Source organism: Pecten maximus, chromosome 11, assembly GCF_902652985.1.
Source record: "Pecten maximus chromosome 11, xPecMax1.1, whole genome shotgun sequence".
Taxonomy (NCBI): domain Eukaryota; kingdom Metazoa; phylum Mollusca; class Bivalvia; order Pectinida; family Pectinidae; genus Pecten; species Pecten maximus.
The window spans coordinates 41671047-41688968 of NC_047025.1; the positions used below are offsets into that span (position 1 = coordinate 41671047).

The 17922-nt window shown below is 33.9% G+C and overlaps 2 protein-coding genes across 2 annotated transcripts in view; both read left to right on the plus strand.

The window, feature by feature from the left end:
• LOC117337085 (tumor necrosis factor receptor superfamily member 5-like) overlaps positions 1–14156 on the plus strand; it is a 51686-nt gene extending 37530 nt beyond the window's left edge. The window contains exon 7 of the transcript XR_004534751.1: positions 10405–14156. The gene's annotated coding sequence lies outside the window, so the exon portion shown is untranslated. The remainder of the gene's footprint in view (positions 1–10404) is intronic.
• On the plus strand, positions 696–14156 carry LOC117337086 (tumor necrosis factor receptor superfamily member 11B-like). The gene is made up of 6 exons (XM_033897872.1): positions 696–825; positions 7483–7564; positions 7780–8119; positions 8825–9013; positions 9415–9583; positions 10347–14156. Exons 2-5 carry the CDS (start codon positions 7493–7495, stop codon positions 9534–9536), a joined length of 723 nt encoding a protein of 240 aa, XP_033753763.1. The 5' UTR covers positions 696–825; positions 7483–7492; the 3' UTR covers positions 9537–9583; positions 10347–14156.
• Positions 14157–17922: the final 3766 nt, after the last annotated feature.

Below are 17922 nucleotides of genomic sequence, written 5' to 3' on the forward strand. Positions count from 1 at the left end.
TATGGGGGGGGGGGGGGGGGGGGTCAATATTTTATGCATAAAATAATGACCCGGGTCAGTTTTTCATGCATAAAATACTGACCCGGGTCGGTATTTCATGGGGATCAGAATTTTATAGGACACCGGGATTGGATTTACACTTGGTTTAAAACAAACAGCATCCGATAAATGGTGTAATACGATTCTGTGATCACAATGGTCCGCCACTGGTTACACAACAGTGTCTTAGAACAGAAATACGTGTACCCCCTGTTAGCGCCGTGGCCATTGTTCACTGTGGGTGTATATATATATATATATATATATACGGTCTAGTAAGTAATAACGACGGTATAAACCAATATAGGTACTGGATCCTAACAAACAAATGTTGGATGCGTATTACTAGAAATAGATATATGTCAAGTAGTAATAACGACAGTACAAACAAGTAAATTGTCTTGTCTGTACTGTCGTTATTACTACTTGACACACACATATATATATATATATATATATATATGTAAACATAAATGACACAACAAGACAATTCCGGTTGAATATCGCTAACGTTTTCAAGCCGTGTATCGGCTATCTTCAGGCGATTATATATACATATATATACATTGTACAATGTATATGGATACGATAATAGACGGTTATCTATGGTGCATTAAGTGTCGAATACAGGTACATAAACAAAGTTATAATATACAGGTAGATAGCACTCGTAACGGTGCACTTGTATTCATGTCACGCTCATATGACATACATACCCACACATGTTTTGGAGGTACGGATATCATAACAGGAACGTGATCATCGTGAGTGGAGAGGTACTACATTGTAAGTATAATAAGACTAAATATACCGTGTGGATTAGTATGGTAGTCAGGATTTATGTGATTAAGTGTAGTGTGTCATACATATCTAGTATAACTTTGTGGACAAGTGTTGGTTGTTTGTGAAAATGTTAAAACTGTCACGAAGCTACAGCTATCGTTGAATTTGAGTCGCCATTTTGACACAGTCTAAATGTACTGCGTCATTCACGGATACGTTTACCTGTAAATCAATCAATGGTTTCGGTATCAGAGTATTTTAATATAATTACATGCATACAATACACCATTTCTAAAGCATATCCACTTTAAGGTGATGGAATAAAACTTAACCTGCTAGAACACTTTATTCTCATGGATATTTATAAATAGACACAACGCAATATGTTTTCGATGTACAGTTCATATGTTGGCCTTGTTTTCGTAACGTGCTTGTCACGTTTAAGTTCATTCGAACGATGACACTGTTCAAAATTTATACATGAACTTCTTTCGAAATTAAACATAACCAGATGTAGTAATTATTGGGAGAGATTAGATGGGGACATAACATGTGTTTCGCTCCCATGATTCATCATTCAATATTGCTTCAATATGACTGCCATTTTATTAGCAGTCAACATAACCCTACATATGCCACATCCCCTGTCCTGTATGTAGGGTGTGTCACCTTAATAAACTGAGAAAATAAACAACGTTATTTACTTTTGTTGTTCCGCTTAAGGGGGTTGGAGCTAGTGAGGCTAAAACATTCCTGACATTCAATTTTTCTGAAATTTTGGTTATTTGCTCAGGAGATAATTATGTATCACTGCCTAAATGAAGAAAAACTTTGTGTGGTTGAAATTTTTTTGAGACCCCCCTTTAGACCCCCTATAATTATACACCTCTGGTCCTCTTTGTGGACAAAACCCAAATGCACCTAATGCATTTAAAATGGCAACAAGTTAAATGTTTTTACTTTTGAATATGAAATAAATGCTTCTGTATCTTGATTAACCTCTAGTGAATGTATATATCACATTTTATTATGTATTGGATGCTTATTATAAAAATAATAGCATGTGAAGCCGCAGATTTCGTTATCATGATTCTATTTTATATGGTCATTTTTATGATTAGTTTCTTATTTCAAAAATTTTTGTAAAATAATTGTGTCATTTAATTTTCTCAAAAAACTAACAGGATATGTCATCAATATTACTGCATAGCCATGATTTTTTACGGAAACTTTCTATGGTCGGTTTTTGAAATATGTGACATTTTCTTACCCCACCCCCCTAAATACTTCACTCCAATTTTGGTACATCTCTCTATTCTATGACGTCATATACTGGAAACATCAGTACACAGGGATTATTTTGGTTTATCAAATATTGATGGGCCATTAAATTTAGCTGATTTTCAAGAAAACTAATATCATGTGTGGGTCATTATGCATAAAAAATTTAAAGATTTTTCCTAATCATGTGGGCCATTCAGTAAATTTGATGGCCAATGGCCCCATATGGCCCCCTCCAAAATGAACCCCGAATACATAATTTAAATGTTTCAGTATATATTACTAAATGCACACATTACCAAAATATAGGGTACAGTACAGTTGTTGCGGCAGTAGCGGATCACTTTGCATACAATCACTGCACACGATTTACGTGTTGTTTTTTTGACAGGTATTGTATATCTCCAGAAAGCAAATTTAATTACCTTTCTTGTGATACCAAAAGATCTGAATATAATTGAACATACGAAATGAAACAAGCAAAACAAGACCTACCGAATTGTCGGCTATAGCGGATCAGTACGTCTATAACGGATCACGTCCCCTTGCGGGCCCCTGGTGACGAGTCAAGTTTGCTGGGATGTCTCAAAACGCAATTTTCGGATGCCAATAGACCCCGTCTAATATTAAATCGAAGCTTTTGTTCTGAATATACTAAACAGTAGGTGCATAACAACTCAAAAAGATGGCTCTTTACAACTAACAACTTTAACGTCATTTCCCAGGACGATTTAGCGTTATTCAACTTTATGTCGACGACGTCACCGATGTTAACGTTAGATATATTTTATGGGGAATACCATTTTATAACTAGGAGATCTATCTTTACGATATCGGTAATGTGTATTCCATCTCAACAAGTCAAAATTGTAAGCAGGAAACACTGATTGTATCTTTTATCCAAATTAAATTCATGGAAATTGAGTGTCATCCGTGGAAAAAATACCGAGCCGTACATGACGGATAGTCTAGTCGTTAGACTGTTCTATTATCAATTTTCTTACGTTTTCCTGTTCAACTCTGCGAATGAAAACAAAGTGATATAGTAATTACAAATCGGCATAGAGTTTCTTTCACATTTTAGAATAGAAATTAAAATTTAGTTCACATGAAACTAAGAATTTTATAGGCCGTTGTTTTTATACTCGAACATGTTTATGGTTTGAAATAACCTGAAACATGTTTAAGCTATTAAACATATACATGTTCAAGGGTTTTAAAAAACGCATTGGTTGAACAAAATGGTGTTAAAACAACAACTTAACTAGCTACAATATTTGCATATATAAAATTCTGTAGCTAATATCAAGAGATATTGCATGTTTAAGATTTTTAAAAATTAGCAATGAAATCATTAAGTAAGAATATTTTAGCGTGGCACTAGAGTATGACTATGGCTTGATTGGTTGTTTTTCATGACGTTGTCGAGTTTTAGTGTGCCAGTAAAGTAAGTAATATGTTGCAAGGACGGTTCTTATGACTTTGTTGACAGGCTAACATTTTAAATTAACATCCTGACATGCTGTTTGAACATGCTAACATGTTAATTTCAAGTTGGTAACATGCTCATCGAACTGTTCTATGTGCTACCATGCTGTTTTAACATGTTCACATGTAGTTTTGACATGTTTACAAGCTGTTGTATCATGCTAATCTCCTTTTGTTCAGCTTGACACGTGTAAAAACCGTTATCAAAGACCATTCAATCGAACAAATGACAAACACATTGTTTTTGGTATAATTTGGCCACAGCTTTATCTAGAGAGTTGAGGATACCGACCCTGAACTAGGGTATATGGCAAGCCTCCAATGAAATGTTCAAAAATTGAGAAAAATCAACAGACCCTGGGAACAGACATCTAAAGATTATAATAATGAGCATACAAACCCTGGGAACAGACATCTGAAGCTCGAGTGCGAACTGCACAAATAATTCAAGAAAGTGCAAGCTGCACAAATAATTGAAGATAGCTTGCTAAATGCAATAAAATATTGCAGCCGTATCATATGTGGATGTCACAGATTTTACCACTTAGAAATTGTCGCCAAAATCCTGTCCCTGTATTCAAACGGAAGTAACTCGATGTGAAGGGAAGATAACTCAAAACTACATTTATTCCTTCAGTTATACTGAAAGGGAGATAACTCGAATTTACTAAAAGTATTGAATGTCTTCAGATAACTTGATTGACAGGTTATGCTGTAAATCTGAATTATATCGAAATAAAACGTTTCATACAAATATCATTTTGTTTTATCGAAAAAAAAAATTTGTTTTAACGAACGATTATTTCGTTTTTTATTTTCTTTTTATCAAAATATTATTTCGGTTTTTTTTTCGAAATATTTTTTTGTCTCGCAATCTACCTGTATTGTCTTGGCGGATTCTCGTTTTGACCTGTTGCGTTAAAGTTGAGGTGATTATTTGATCAAAATGTGTGGCCATTTATCCCAGCATGCTACAGGCCCAATATCAGGTCCCTGGGTGTATTGGCTATTTAGAAAAAAGCTTTTAACGATTTCTATTTGTCCCTACCATTTTCCACTTCAGTTGCAGCAGCAGAACTAGGGAAGTTTAAAATGGGTTTTCCAACATGGTGGTTTTAACTCATTTGGGCTTTCAGGAAAATAGCTACACATTGTCATGGTCATCACTGGAAATAAATTTGTTAAAGCAAAAGTAAAATTGAAAAGTTTTGTTGATTGGCGATTACACACAATGCACAAAAGTTAAAAGGCGGAAGATGAACCAAAGACGAAGGGCGATTTGTACAGCACACCTTTTCATGATGGTGACTTAAATACGACTGATGTAACAGCAGGGACTGGCCTATGATTTGGTGCATTCCGCTGGCAACAACTTCAAAATTGTGCGATGACATCTTCTCACAATTTTGATTTCATCTGCTGCTTTTCTTACATATAAAGATAATTCCAGAGGCTATCCCTAAATTCATACAGAAAAAAAAACAACAAAAAAACAAAACAACCTAATAACAAAGATAATGCCAAAGGATTTCCTTATTAATATAAAGATAATTTCAGAAGATATGTTTATGATATATATATCATTTAAGAAAATATTCTTATAAATACATAGATAATTCAAGAGGATGTCACTAACAATTTATAGATATTTCAAGAAAATGTCCTAATAAGGAATATCGATAAACTCAGAAGATATCCCTATAGCTATACAAATAATTCAATAGGATATCCCTATAGACATACAGATCATTCAATAAGATATCCCTATAGATATACAGATAATTCAATAATATATCCCTATAGATATACAGATAATTCAATAAGATATCCCTATAGACATACAGATAATTCAATAAGATATCCCTATTGACATACAGATAATTCAATAATATATCCCTATAGACATACAGATAATTCAATAAGATATCCCTATAGATATACAGATAATTCAATAAGATATCCCTATTGACATACAGATAATTCAATAATATATCCCTATAGACATACAGATAATTCAATAAGATATCCCTAAAGACATACAGATAATTCAATAAGATATCCCTATAGATATACAGATAATTCAATAAGATATCCCTATAGATATACAGATAATTCAATTAGATATCCCTATAGACATACAAATAATTCAATAAGATATCCCTATAGACATACAAATAATTCAATAAGATATCCCTATAGACATACAAATAATTCAATAAGATATCCCTATAGATATACAGATAATTCAATAAGATATCCCTATAGACATACAGATAATTCAATAATATATCCCTATAGATATACAGATAATTCAATAAGATATCCCTATAGACATACAGATAATTCAATAAGATATCCCTATAGACATACAGATAATTCAATAAGATATCCCTATAGCTATACAGATAATTCAATAATATATCCCTATAGATATACAGATAATTGAATAATATATCCCTATAGATATACAGATAATTGAATAAGATATCCCTATAGACATACAGATAATTCAATAAGATATCCCTATAGATATACAGATAATTCAATAAGATATCCCTATAGATATACAGATAATTCAATAAGATATCCCTATAGATATACAGATAATTCAATAAGATATCCCTATTAATATTTAGATAAATCAATAAGATATCCCTATAGATATACAGATAATTCAATAAGATATCCCTATTAATATTTAGATAAATCAATAAGATATCCCTATAGAAATACAGATAATTCAATAAGATATCCCTATTGACAAACAAATAATTCAACAAGATATCCCTATTGACATACAAATAATTCAATAAGATATCCCTATTGACATACAAATAATTCAATAAGATATCCCTATTGACATACAAATAATTCAATAAGATATCCCTATTAATATTAAGATCAATCAATAAGATATCCCTATAGACATACAGATAATTCAATAAGATATCCCTATAGATATACAAATAATTGAATAAGATATCCCTATAGACATACAGATAATTCAATAAGATATCCCTATTGACAAACAAATAATTCAATAAGATATTCCTATAGATATACAGATAATTCAATAAGATAGCCCTATAGATATACAGATAATTCAATAAGATATCCCTATTAAGATTTAGATAAATCAATAAGATATCCCTATAGATATACAGATAATTCAATAAGATATCCCTAAAGATATACAGATAATTCAATAAGATATCCCTATTAATATTAAGATAATTCAATAAGATATCCCTATAGATATACAGATAATTCAATAAGATATCCCTATAGACATACAAATAATTCAATAAGATATCCCTAAAGACATACAAATAATTCAATAAGATATCCCTATAGATATACAGATAATTAAATAAGATATCCCTATAGATATACAGATAATTCAATAAGATGTCCCTATAGATATACAGATAATTCAATAAGATATCCCTATAGATATACAGATAATTCAATAAGATATCCCTATAGATATACAGATAATTCAATAAGATATCCCTATAGATATACAGATAATTCAATAAGATATCCCTAATAATATTTAGATAATTCAATAAGATATCCCTAAAGATGTACAGATAATTCAATAAGATATTCCTATTAATATTTAGATAAATCAATAAGATATCCCTATAGATATACAGATAATTCAATAAGATATCCCAATTAATATTTAGATAAATCAATAAGATATCCCTATAGATATACAGATAAATCAATAAGATATCCCTATAGATATATATAGATCATTTTAGAGAATATCTTTGCTATAATTGTAAGGGTTACGATGATTATTTATTTAACTAGATGTTTTAACCCCTAACGGTCTGTCGTGTATTTGGATGTTAATTGATAATGTATGTGTGTAATCTTCAGAAACCAGGAAATGAAAAGCCGTCTTCTACAGATCTTGATTCTACTGCTGTCGTGTGTTCGTTTGTGTTCCAAAACAACACAGGTAGGTACCTTAACTTTGATTGTATCATCAAACAAGTTTTAGATGTTTTTTTATTAATGTTGTGAAACTTTACTACAACACAATTTAATCGAAATGTTCTTTTCAACTCTGTTGCAAATGTTTCTTCATCTCACGATTGAATTAACTAATAAAAGTCAACAAGAATTGTTTTTTTCTCTCTAAAGAATTATGTCTATGTTATTGTCTACCATCAGCCTGATATAACATACACACACAATGGGAGGACGTGTGTCAAATGTCCTCCGGGGACTTACCTGATTAGCCACTGTGACAAAGAAAACGAAGTAGGTCAATGCCGATTGTGTCCAAACGGAACATATAGCTCTCAATACGACATCGCTACATCGTGTGCACCGTGTAAAGAGTTTTGTGAAAACAAAGACCTAGTGGAGGTTAAAAAGTGCACAAAACTGACGAACATGGAGTGTGCTTGTCCAAATGGAACATTCAATGTTAATGCAGATCTTCCCTTGAGCCATGCCAAGTGTATACCTCATGGTGTCTGTGGTCCAGGGTACGGAGTGAAAGTCCAGGGTAAGCATAGATATCTGTTTCAGGGAAATCAAAGGTCTTTCTTCAGGGAAAATAATATATCTCTCTTTGAAGTTAAGTTAAAGTTTCTGATCAAAGGCTATTATAGTTTTCTTTTTAAAGATTAGTATAAGTTATTACCAGGATGATTAGAAAAGACAAAACGAGCGTTCATTTGGAAAGCGCTAACCAGATAATATCATGAAATGTAGTATATTAATTAATCGTATTGTGTTGTAATGAAAATGGTAAAACTTGTCTTGCTGTTTCCAATGTTATTAGTACATCAAACAGGGTTTTCTCAGATTTCTAACCAGTAATAATAGTGATAATATGTAAGCTGTAGTAGAATGTTTCATTTTCTCATTTTATGTTAAATGTTAATAATTTATTCAATTTCGACAGATGTTTTATTAACATAGACAAAAGTAAATAGCATTAGACGTTAGGCATAGCCTATCTAAGTCTTCTCCCTAGTAACAACAGGAGGTAAAAAATACAGACAAATGTATATACATTTGTATTTACACATTGTTATGATTGATTTAATGTTAACAATTATTGTCAATAGAGCAATTATATGATGCAACATATTATAACTTCAGAGGCAGAAGGTCAAAATTGACAAGTATTTGAATTGGGGTGCATCAATTTCTCAACAAACTTGTTCCATTGTGATATAAAAAAAATAAACTTTTTCTGTTTTAGCAACATCAGTTAAAAACACGATATGTGAGAGGTGTGGGATTGGAAAGACGTATTCCTTAACCACCTCGGCGTCAGACAGATGTCAGCTATGTACAAATTGTGGACAGTTTGATGTCATTGCAGAATGCAACACAACACACAACCGTATTTGTGACATAGAACCCAAGAACATCCCATACCAACGCTGCGGTAAGTTATGATATCTACAAGTAAAGAGAGAGGGAGAGAGAGATGACCTTAAATACTATATGTCTATGGGGAATATAATTTGACTTTTGACCAACACTTTGGGGAATAATCGGATTTATTCGGAGTTCACTAATTCGTTATTAATCTAAACACTATTTGATAGGAATCGGGATACCAAAAAGAGAGAGAGCCTAACAATAGGTATCTTTGTGAATTAAAACATACCGCAACAAAACCCTCGTTCCGTATGGTATGGTTCCTCGAATGTAGAGAATTTAATGGTGACACAAATTCTGTAATTTTTCGCGATATATAAGCACAGTATTAAAAATTGTTTACGTTGTTGTTATGATCATGACACTTCAAATAATGATTATAAAAATGCTTCTTTTTATTGACAGACACAGATGAATACACCCTCACAGATGTTATGACTGGAGGAATAATTGGAGCAGCTATTGGAGCTATAATAGTAATTGGAATAATGTTATTACTCTTTTACGAAAAGCTACCCTGCTTTTAGTCAGAAAATCAACAACAAAGTCCAAGTGTTCCTACCATAAGTGATGGGTAAGTCTTCGTAAAACGTATCTTTATAGCTACTAAAACTTTCACAGCTGACCCCAGTATCGGCTCATCAAACAAAAATTATACATCAACCCAATGGGCGCCTTGTTATAACACTAGCAAATCTAGAGAGAAATCCTGTAACGTCATTTGACACATTTAACTATGCGATACTTAAAGATGTAGGAATAGGACTAGAAATACTAGTAGAGTTAAAAGCTCAGAGGCCCTCGCATCTGACCCCATAATACGCCAGACATTATACGTACATCATTGTCAGACAAAATCAATCGGTCAATAATGGTTGTTGATCAGAAAGTTAAAATGACTGTTGTACACTTTCTATTCTCAGCTGAAATTCAACGGGCTTCAATCCAATGTTTTTATATATGAAACAGTTACTTTCAACATACAAGAAACCAAGATCAGAATATGTTTAAGGATTTTACGAACCACTCAAAACAAATATGTTAAAGAGATTATCAAATATATGCCCTACTGGAAAAACGACATCCGCCAGCTGTATGATATTCTTATGTAACAGTTTAACAATTCACCATTCCGACATAGACAGTATATGGACTGTACATTTACAATTCAATATTGAGTTTGATGACTTGATGTCTCACAGAACGTGGAGGATAACGTAGCTTACATAACACAATCTAACTTTATATGTATGATTTTTTTATATGAATTTACAATTACCGTTATACAACAGCACTGGCCTTAAACCTTAGTGATATAATTTATTCATGTATTTAAGGTTCATTGAGGAGATTGATATCGGCAACAACAAGGGCATTGTTAAGGAACAAATCAAGTAATGTCATCATGGAGTGGACGTCAGGGAGCATCACCAAGAGTACTGAGGAATGTTTGGCGTACGGGGAATTGTGATGTAATCCTACAAGTGTAACGAGGACAATATCCACAAGTTTAAAGAACAAAGCAAAATTTCAAACGAGAGGATCTATAGTATGTTTTGGTAGTTTGATTACAGGTATGATATCTGGATTACAGGTATAATATCTGGATTACAGGTATGATATCTGGATTACAGGTATGATATCTGGATTACATGTATACTATCTGGATTACAGGTATGATATCTGGATTACAGGTATGATATCTGGATTACAGGTATAATATCTGGATTACAGGTATGATATCTAGATTACAGGTATGAAATCTGGATTACAGGTATGATATCTGGATTACAGGTATGCTATCTGGAGAACAGGTATGCTATCTGGAGAACAGGTATAATATCTAGATTACAGGTATGATATCTGGATTACAGGTATAATATCTGGATTACAGGTATAACATCTGGATTACAGGTATAATATCTTGATTACAGGTATGATATCTAGATTACAGGTATGATATCTGGATTACAGGTATGATATCTGGATTACAGGTATAATAGCTTGAATACAGGTATGATATCTGGATTACAGGTATGATATCTGGATTACAGGTATGATATCTGGAGAACAGGTATAATATTTGGAGTACAGGTATAATATCTGGATTACAGGTATAATATCTTGAATACATGTATGATATCTTGAATACATGTATGATATTTTGATTACAAGTATGATATTGTGATAAGATGAAGTCAAGAGTAAGAGTGGATTGAATCAGACACGTGTTTCCGGGGAGCAAGAATCACACATTTGTACATTTGTAATAGGCAAGTTTTCTTGTGCAATAGTTTCCTGTTTTTAGAATATGAGGGAAGGTATTTTGGAGTTTGGGGTCGTAGTCGTGTGTATTTGGAAATAGTATAAATCAATTTTGTTGGTCAAAGTTCAATTATTCCATCAACAGAAATGTTGCAAATTGTGTACACAACATTGACCAGCAAGACTCCAGCAGAGCGATAAGCTACTCCAATAATCCAGTGACGCTCCACAGTATTTCAGTTGTTTTAGGGATATTTCTTACATTACTTCTGTTGATGAAGCTCGGGTAGGAATACGTCTCTGTATTACCCCTTGGGATAACAGAGGATGTTTCCTGATTTCTCAATGTGGCTATATTGTCTTAAATGTATCGACATGTGAATCTATGTACTAAATGTGGGGAGATTAATCGAGATTTGGAGAAATTCTAAGAGGGAAAAACTTTGATTGCCTTTATTATTTTGGGGGAGTCTACGTGTATTAGGCCATTAGATTCATTTGGATGGGTTGACGAATTTCATTTGTAGGAGGGGTAACTGGATAGAAAATGTTTTAGGGAATTTATTATTCATCACTTTTTGAGGTTGTACTTTAATCAATAATGTTGGGTAATTGTTTTGTATATTTTTAAAGGCTAGAGCTTATCTCGGCTAGGGTCAGATACGATTATATGAACATTGAATGTGTATTGAGTATGTGTCCACATCTTTCATTGTAAATATTCATTAATAGTTAATTATTGCTGCGAATGGGGTGGGAGAGTTGTAGAGAATATGTATCTAGAATAAATGTATGACTATATAATTGTTGTGGAGTTTACAAAATAAATTGTTCACCTTGAAGAAACTTGGTTATATGTGAGCAGAGACCAAGGCCATGGGGATAGTAATAGCAGAGCCTGAGTATTCTCGAACCCCAATAGTAATAGCAGAGCCTGAGTATTCTCTCACCCCAATAGTAATAGCAGAGCCTGAGTATTCTCTCACCCCAATAGTAATAGCAGAGCCTGAGTATTCTCTCACCCCAATAGTAATAGCAGAGCCTGAGTATTCTCTCACCCCAATAGTAATAGCAGAGCCTGAGTATTCTCTCACCCCAATAGTAATAGCAGAGCCTGAGTATTCTCTCACCCCAAAGTTGTATTGGTAAGATCACTAACGGTCTAAGTGCAGACAACTCTATTGGATTTTGATTATCTCCCTTTGGTAAACTGACAAAGACAACAAATCAACAAAACGAGTGCATAGATATTCATACAGTAGATGTTGCAGCTGGAACCCGTGAAAGGACTACGACAAAAATGCATAATATATTTGCATCGGTTAGAATTACTAGACCATTAGTGAAGTTTTTAGGGATTTGGTATCCATCCAATTTATACCAACCATGTAGTAGTCAGTCATACTACCGTGATTATTTGTAGAAGAACCTAACCACACTGCCTGCTTCAATGTTCTAATTACGGATATTTTGCATTAAATAATGGAAGAAATTATGACTTATAGCTGTTCTGATCTCATTTAGTACATCCTTCCCCTGTTTGACGAGGGGGGCCTCTTCTTATCTCATTTAGTACATCCTTCGCCTGTTTGATGAGGGGGGCCTCTCCTGATCTCATTTAGTACATCCTTCGCCTGTTTGATGAGGGGGGCCTCTCCTGATCTCATTTAGTACATCTTTCGCCTGTTTGATGAGGGGGGCCTCTCCTGATCTCATTTAGTACATCCTTCGCCTGTTTGATGAGGGGGGCCTCTCCTGATCTCATTTAGTACATCCTTCGCCTGTTTGACGAGGGGGACCTCTTCTTATCTCATTTAGTACATCCTTCGCCTGTTTGATGAGAGGTAACTCTTTCGATCTCAATTAGTACTGTAACAGAGTCGAAAACGTGTCTATTTGATAGCACTTTATAGGATATTTTCTATTTTTATTGTCTCACTGTTGTGCCTTACCAGCCTTAATAAGTGTATAGTATTTACGAGCAGCCAGGATAAATTGTGTGTTATAATCCTCTATGTTTTAAAAGTTAAAAGTTGTTTTTATATATGAAAGTTGTATAAATGCTAGAATATGGCTCTGTCATATAGGCCAAGTTTGTAAAGTTTATAAAGTTAAAAGTGTTTTTTTACATAGGAACTATAGTTTGTAAACTCGGTGGTGCTGATCAGCTGATTGTGTCCAAGAGTATGTTGTTTTCTGATTGTAAATATTATTTATTACCGCCAGAGAGTGTTGAGATTAGTGAAAATGATGTTTGAGCGACACGTTGATCAAGTTTCAGCTTGCTAAATATTTTTTTATAAGTATTTTTGTGTATCCTAGGGGTGTTGACCTAAAGATAGGGTCGCCGCCATCTTTGTTTACATTGGCAACACACAGCCAAGGGTGTGTCTGATTTCCGAACAAGTGTATGATTTATGAGCCAAATCATTTTAAATTTAAATATCTTGTCAGAAACCTTATCCATCCATACTTTCATTAGTAAACGGGCTAATCACGCTATATAGGGCGATTGTTTGTGCAGCGTCCATCTGCTTCCCCCGAGCAACTGTTGTAAATGGCAGAACAGTGAACTGACGACAAACGCAGTTATTTCACGAATTCGACATTTTGGAAAGCTAAATTTTAGTTAGAAAAGGTTTGTTTGCATTGCTATGATACGCTTAATAATGTTTATGACAATATTTTATTACGTACTTATTTGGTAGAACTATTGTTATGTATATGGTGACAGTCTTACTGGTCTGTGAGATATCTTATAAGTGTACAATCTAGGGGAGATAATCTAACTCCATATGTATATGAGTTATTCCCCTTTGTTGTAATTCGTTTCGTTTGTAAGATACATTTTGATTATTCATATAAAGACTTGGAACTGGAAAGACGTTTGTTGGTTTTGTCTGACGATATGTAGCGTAAAGCGAGTTCCCCATACCTCACAATATTACACTATATTTGGTGGCGCAAGCGCACTATTTGAATAGTATTGCCGGTAAGAATAGTGTTGGGGATATGACGGTGATTCGGTCGGAGATGCGTTTGGGAAGTTTTGGAGATACGGTTAAGGACGCGGTCAATCCTTAGGTATCCAGACGTTTCGCTCCCAACACGTTTCGCACCAAGTCGGTTCGCACCCAACAGGGACGGTTCGCACCACAAAAATAAAATAAAAAGGACGGTTCGCCCTCAGTGTAACATTTTTATTGAAATAAAGTGATACCTTATTGTTAACATTATATTTTGTTTGAACGTGTTTTTATTGTTTTTGTACCTTTCAGTGACATGTGTTAAAGTTTTTAAACATTTAGCTTTTATAATTGAATTAAAATGTGTGTTGTGTAGATCGAGATTTAGTGCTTCAAAAATTGTGTTGATTAGTGCTGTTTTATGTTATAACTCAGTTTTAATAGTGACTTATGTTATATATAATATATCAATCTTTTGTTCGAAAATGTTAGTCATGTTAAATGTTTTGTGTTTATTTGATGCTAATGATAAATAGTAGCTAACTAAATGTTTTGTGTGTTCTTTGATGATTATGTTATTTATAAAATAAAACATTGAAAATATTTCTCATCTTTGGGTTATTATTATGCAAATTTGAGATATTCACTGCATGAAAAAATAGTAAAAACAAATCAACGAGAAAGTGGAGTATATGTATATCTCCAAGATATATTAATATGCATATATCAGTTATCAGAAAAACAAAGCTCAACAAGGTTATTTTGATCTGCACAAAAATACGAAATTATTTATATGTAGTAAGAGAGATAACTCCTACACACAATACGCAGCAACTCGCCCAATTTTCCTGTAAAAAGAAAATCCCACAATAAAAGGATAACAATAGTTACGACTATAGTATCAAACAAACACAACATTCACTATTATTAAGGTTTATAACTTGTGAACAAATAGGGTGCGAAACGTCTTTTCATAGGGTGCGAAACGTCGTGGTGCGAAACGGTTTGGTGCGAAACGTCCGACATTCAATCCTTATATAGTAATAAGGGGCGGGGCGAAGATGTCTGGAGATGCGATTTCATTCCTTATAAGGTAAAAGGGACGGGTTTGAGGATACGCCGAAAAAACATAAAAGGCCGGATTCAACGGCAGATCCTCAGTTGGGCATACGACCCAGACCGGGTTTTTGGTATCGTTTTATTTGCTCCGCCGTGGTCAATTCCTGGTTATGGTAGTAAGTCTTAGACTAGGTAATTGATTATAGAGGGATATTTGAACTCTTAATAATATTAGACTGGTACTTATTAGCCTATCATTCTATGGCAACAGCCGGTGTCATCAACGCTGTCTGTTTACTATCTGAAAGGGGCGGGACTAATTTAATTTATATTAATTTAAGGGCTATCTAAGTTCACTTGAACCTGGTGTCATCACCGGCCATTTAAAGTATTCTAGTAGACTTTTATTTATTATTGTGTTTTATTCATCATCTTATATACTGTAATACTAGTATACAAGAGTCAAATGTGAGCATAGGGCTTCAGTTACATATAGGTAGAAGCATTACTGTGAATTTAGAGTGTCATTACTCTTTATCACATACCTATGCAATCTTACAATAGTGATACAACAAATTTCGGTGGATGTTTTCTGTCGGTTTGTATCACACATGTGTGATACAACAAGATTTTGTATCACCATACTAGCCGGAACTACTTTTAAGGGGAATTCCCTTTTCCATGAAACTAAAAATAGACAGTTCATTGGAAGAAATAAAGTGAAGCTGTATCTTACAACATTGATTAAGAATTATGAAAACAAATTTATTTTTAAATAAATGCATTTAATTACAAGTAAAAATCAATTACTTGAATATTTTAAATGTACGTTTATTTCTCTTGAATAAATATTGTCCTCCGACATTTCTGTCGTCTGCTAGAGTCTGTTTGACAGCTCATAGTCTATCATCATAACATGGAACTTTCGGACGTTAACTTTGAAATTCTTCATGATATTATATTTGATGAAGTGGATAACGAGGAATTTAATGAAAGATCAACGAAAACTCGTGGAGGCAATTCAACTCACCAGAGGTCATTTAATCCAAAACTTTTTGTAAATCCCGAGAATTCATCCAGATGTCCAATCAAATCATTTTAACTTTACGCGAAACACAGGCCACACGAAATGAACACTGCAGAATCTCCCTTTTATCTTGCTGTCAATCACAACGAGAACGGTAAACGTTGGTTTAAAAATCAGCCAGTGGGGAAAAACATGCTTTCTGATATGATGAAAACCATGACAAACAATGCCGGTCTTGTTGGGAAAAAGACCAACCAATCCCTCCGAAAAACTCTGTGCACAAAACTTTTGCATTCTGGCGTAGCACCGACAACAATCATCACTCATGGTCATAAAAATGTCAACAGTCTGAATAATTATGCAGTGGCATCCATGCAGCAGCAACGAGAAATGTGCGAACTTCTACCAAATGTCCCCGAAACATCTTTGTCAACAAAGTCTGACCGATCGACAATTTCTCGTAGTGAAGTGGCAAAGAGAAATTCCAGAAATGAAAACGCGGTCGAACCAGTTAAAAATCCAATGCCAAGGTCATCTGGAGATTGTCAAAATCTTGCCACGGGAATGTTTTCTGGGGCAAATATTACTGGCGGCACATTTAACATTTCCTTTCAAATATCTTCCCAACTTCCTCTCAAGTTATATCTCCTCCTAGGAAATATCGTAGAATCCTACGAATCACTGACGATGACGATGACTCGGTGTGACATGTCGCTGTTTATGTGAATGAATTGCACGCGCTGTGACGTAGTCGCTCAACGACAGCACATTAGCTATATGTCTAGGTATAGAGAATGTGTTTGATGCCATCGATATATAGGTTTAATTTGATTTTTTTACTATATCCATGCTTAACTAATGCTAAATCAAATTAAATTAAACAGTATTTGTAAAGTTTGCTGCTTGAAGTAAACGATGTTGTATTTTAAATCATAATTAAATGCCGAACACTTTCACTGACAGTTGGGAGAATTTATTAACATATATCTGATTGCAAATAAATGATTTTGCATCAATTAGTGTTGTGATTTTCCTTTACATTATCAGTTTGAAAACAGAATGGAGTTAATCAGTACAAAATATTGATAAAGTGTAAACTGGCTAGATCTGTCAACTAGGCCTACACTTTTAATCAGTTGACGAACTTATGATGACGAGATGACGATTTTTTTTCTTCATTGAAAACGAAAATAATACATAGTGATATGAGGCCACTTGAAACCGCAAATGGATTTCATAATTAAGGAAAGTTGTAATTAATAAAGGTATGTGATAAAAGCAAAACCACCCATATGTGTTGATCTGTCGAGTCGGATCGCCCGAGTTTCTTGCGCGGAGGAAAAATATCACTCGTATGCGAGTTTCTTGCGCGGAGGAAAATATCACGAGTGTGCGGAGCACACGAGTGATATTTTTCCTCCGCGCAAGAAACGAGGGCGATCCGACTCGACAGATCAACACATATGGGTGGTTTTGCTTATTTATAGATATCATTCCGTCCAAGTTTTGTTGTGGCTAGTTGATAGAGTTAAATACTGTTGATTATCAAAACTTTCTTATTACATTAATGAATGATTTATGCTTTTACCTTGTGGT

Excerpts from the sequence above, each read along its gene's own strand:
- LOC117337086 (XM_033897872.1), top strand. The coding sequence starts at position 7,493 with ATGAAAAGCCGTCTTCTACAGATCTTGATTCTACTGCTGTCGTGTGTT. Across the intron at positions 7,565-7,779 it reads TGTGTTCCAAAACAACACAG|CCTGATATAACATACACACA; the intron begins GTAGGTACCTTA and ends GTCTACCATCAG. Across the intron at positions 8,120-8,824 it reads GTACGGAGTGAAAGTCCAGG|CAACATCAGTTAAAAACACG; the intron begins GTAAGCATAGAT and ends TTTCTGTTTTAG.